The sequence below is a fragment of the Penaeus monodon genome, chromosome 32 (assembly GCF_015228065.2).
Source record: "Penaeus monodon isolate SGIC_2016 chromosome 32, NSTDA_Pmon_1, whole genome shotgun sequence".
Lineage (NCBI taxonomy): Eukaryota > Metazoa > Arthropoda > Malacostraca > Decapoda > Penaeidae > Penaeus > Penaeus monodon.
This window is the reverse complement of record NC_051417.1, coordinates 35,298,512-35,302,018: the sequence shown is the minus strand read 5'-3', so window position 1 is coordinate 35,302,018 and position 3,507 is coordinate 35,298,512. Positions and strand designations below refer to the sequence as shown.

The window sequence follows — 3,507 nt, the reverse complement described above, 5'->3', positions numbered from 1 at the left end:
ACGATAAAATAATACAGGGATGTTACAGAATCAAAATCTAAGAGAACTTCACAGCAATGGCGAGGGAATTGAGATAACCAACTCCAAAGAAATTTAACTCAGATAGGGAAAGGAAGAGTCGGAATTATCGATCTGTAAACGATGACAAGAGGAGACAGGGAAAACAAAAAATCAGAAAATGACTGTATTCTGTTGTCTCTGGATAATGATGGGGTAAAGTTTGCCTTTTCCTAAAACCTTTGCTTATTTTTAACCTACTCTTTGTAATCTCTCATACTAAAATCAAAAGTTAAGGAAAAAATTGGGTGAACATGTACATAAAAAACATATACTAAAAACTTATCCCTGAAAACAATGAAAATTATATTTACAAAAAAAAAAGTACTGATATATTTCAGTTCGAATTTTAAAGGGTTTTTTTAAAATTTGGGAATATCAAATTTTGAATTTTCACATTTTCCCTAGCGCATGAAAAAATGCCTTTAGGAAGCTGGTGGAAAAGTGATTTGACTGTGCAGCAACCTGTGTAGCAAGACCATGCACCCTACAGCAGCTATGAACACCCACTAGTTGGACCAATCTTTGCACCAACTGCCTTACCACATATTCAAGTAGGAGCTAATGTTACTGTTTGTATTCTAGGCAATCTGGCATGTGTAAAATCCTTTTTCATATATTATACATTAAATGAAAGTGTTCTCGTGTTTGGATGTTTTGCTTCGTTTCCTCAACATAAATCTCAAGGGAAAATAATTATGTTGATTGTTTCATAAGATCTGTTTGGTGAAAAGAGAAAAGGGAGAAGGAAAAAAAGGACTATGAATGGCAGTAAACAAGAAGTTATGCCAAAGGGAAGAAGAGACCAAAAAATACAGAGAAGGTAAAAGGAAAAAAGGAAAAAGGGGTTACTTATAATTCAGGAATAACCTAAATATCTGCTTCCCAAGCTGTAGATTTATAGGGAGTTGATAAAGATATAATAACACTATAGTTACATTTACATTGCCATAGATTTTAACATGGAAAATCATGATAACATTGACATATAACATACCAATATTTTTATTGACTTGTTTCATTTCTGTTGTAAGTTTTTGTGTATATTTTGCCTTTCTTCAAGTAATATGACTGCAGATACTTCCATAATGACTAAACTCAATCCAATTTTTCAAATTTTCTGGGGTTGGGAAAAATTACTTATACTTTTTAGAGACAAAAAGAGTACAACACAATCCTTTTTTATCTTGTAATAAATCAAACAGCTGTGTCATAAAGGATGATAAAGAAAGCTCCTACAAAGGTGCAGTGAACGGAAGACATTCATGCAGATTCTAAATTTCCATCTAAGTAAAGACTTCCTTTAAAATTCTAATTTTATACAAAACTCAGAAAGCATGATCTCTAAAAATCCAATACCATAAAATCATCAATACTAAGAATCTATGATGCATGTCATATACCTGTTTAAATATGACATGACTGACTAGATGCTAAGTAAATAAATTTCCTCTAATTACGCTGGTGTCCCTGAGTGATGGGGGGGGGGAGGGGTAGGGTTCTGATGGAAGGAAGCCAAAACTTCAAAAGGAGACCCTTATGGTGGTCCTGATCCTAAGCAATTATGCTAGTCCTTGGGCATTGTATGGAGAGGGATCCTTCCTTGATATGACCTACTGCACAGAATAAGAGCCTGAATGCATGGGGTGGACTATAATCTGGGATCAGAACAATGTACAATTCTTTTGTTGTGGGAGTGGGAGTCTTCGACCTGGGGGGCAGGATTCAAGGACTGATTCCTAAAAACAATAACAGAGTAAAGATTCAGTAAGAACCATGAATAAATTAAGTGTGCTGCATAGGCGTGGGAGTGAGTAAGACAGGATTCTGAGAGAGTACACATGTTCCCAAATGTAGGAAAAGCACATATAATGACTCTGAATGTAGAAACAGATCAAAAGAAAGGGCTACAATGAAAGCGAAAACTCAGAACGTACCAGGAGGAAGGTTCTCACAAGCTGTGCCCTGGTCCTCTCCATTGACGTAGTAATGCAGCGAGCCGTCCGAGTGTCGCATCATGCCCACGCGTGTGCCGACCCCAAGGGAGTCCAAGTCACACCGGTAATTGTTCATGATAGTGACACCATCTCGCATGACAGAGGAACCGCTCAGCATCCAGGTATCATAGTCAATATCTGTCATGGTGCTGGGGAAATCAATCTCCTCGGGGGGAATGGCTGTCACACCTGGAAACACATCAAGAATTATGTGTGGAGGATACTATGAAGAAAACGTTGCAACATCATACTGTCATACGTTATTCTTAATCAAAAAGTTAAATTACTTTTAAAGTACTTTCCCGCTTCAAGGGTCCGACCTCTGCTACCATTTTTTCTACAAACTTCAAAATTCCCCTTCATGTAATGCCTATTATGATAACAAAAGGCATATTAAATTTTCCATGGGGATTGGGGGGCTGTGTGTAATCCTCCACAATTTCGGCATTTTCCCTGTAAATGAGGAATCGGAGATCACTGAAGGTACATAAAATATTTGCAACTAATATAACTAAGTATAGATATATATATCTTAATTGACAATCCATGTCATACCTTTTAATTGTCAATAAAATCTGCCTTATACTAACTTATTAACATATCACACGTTTCCCCTTTTTTTTAATAAAAAAAAAACGTATATGGTAGAGCTTGAGAGACTAGACGGCAAGACATCTGACGAACAGTGCTCGGAATGTTGCACAATGGAAGCCTGAGCTGCTTGGCCGTAGAGGTCTACTACACCATAAATTCGCTCGGGCACATTACTTGCTGCTAGTCCCTTGCTCCACTCCATTCACATAAAAAAATTAGATTTCCATTGTCCTTGCGGATGACTCCAAATCGGTTCACCAACCTGAAAACAACCAGAGGGTTTGGGGTCTAATAAAAGCAGTTAATGATGGGATATTATAAAGATAGGCTTGCTTGGACGTGGAGGAGGAAGAATACATATGATACACATCACAAATTCACATACAAATTGTGCATGAAAACGTCACACCCCTCACTAAAAAATTTTCATAAAATTACATCTAATCTAAAGCTATGATTAAAGCTCCACGAAAAACAAAGACGAGGAAGAAGAAAGAAAGGAAAAAACTTGTAACATACCTTCAGCCTATCTAAATTCTGGCCATAGTCATCAAAGATGAGTACCCTTTTGGGTTTCCCCGTTGCCGTCTCATCCACTTTTAGATCTGAAATAAAGGATAAATTTGGTGTTAGCCTTTGTATTTCTCTTGAATTACTCCTCTTAACTTTCGCCTATGTAATCGATATTATTCATGCTAATTAGTTTTGAAAAATGTAACTTTTGTTTACTATTCTCCTGAGTTTTGTGTTAGATCAGTGAATGATGAAATACTGCATTATAAGGTTTAACACTGCTCTTTCATCCATTTCAACAGAATTTTTACACATGAAAATAAATGGATAAATCTGGGGTTTCTGC

General features: G+C 36.6%; 1 protein-coding gene across 1 annotated transcript in view; it reads right to left on the bottom strand.

Moving 5' to 3' along the window:
* Window positions 1–3,507, bottom strand: part of LOC119593653 (neuralized-like protein 4) — a 43,428-nt gene that overhangs the window by 14,992 nt on the left and 24,929 nt on the right. Inside the window, 6 exon segments of the mRNA XM_037942604.1 lie at window positions 1,995–2,243; window positions 2,492–2,507; window positions 2,692–2,829; window positions 2,831–2,863; window positions 2,865–2,910; window positions 3,157–3,253. Coding sequence (XP_037798532.1) covers window positions 1,995–2,243; window positions 2,492–2,507; window positions 2,692–2,829; window positions 2,831–2,863; window positions 2,865–2,910; window positions 3,157–3,253 — 579 coding nt within the window.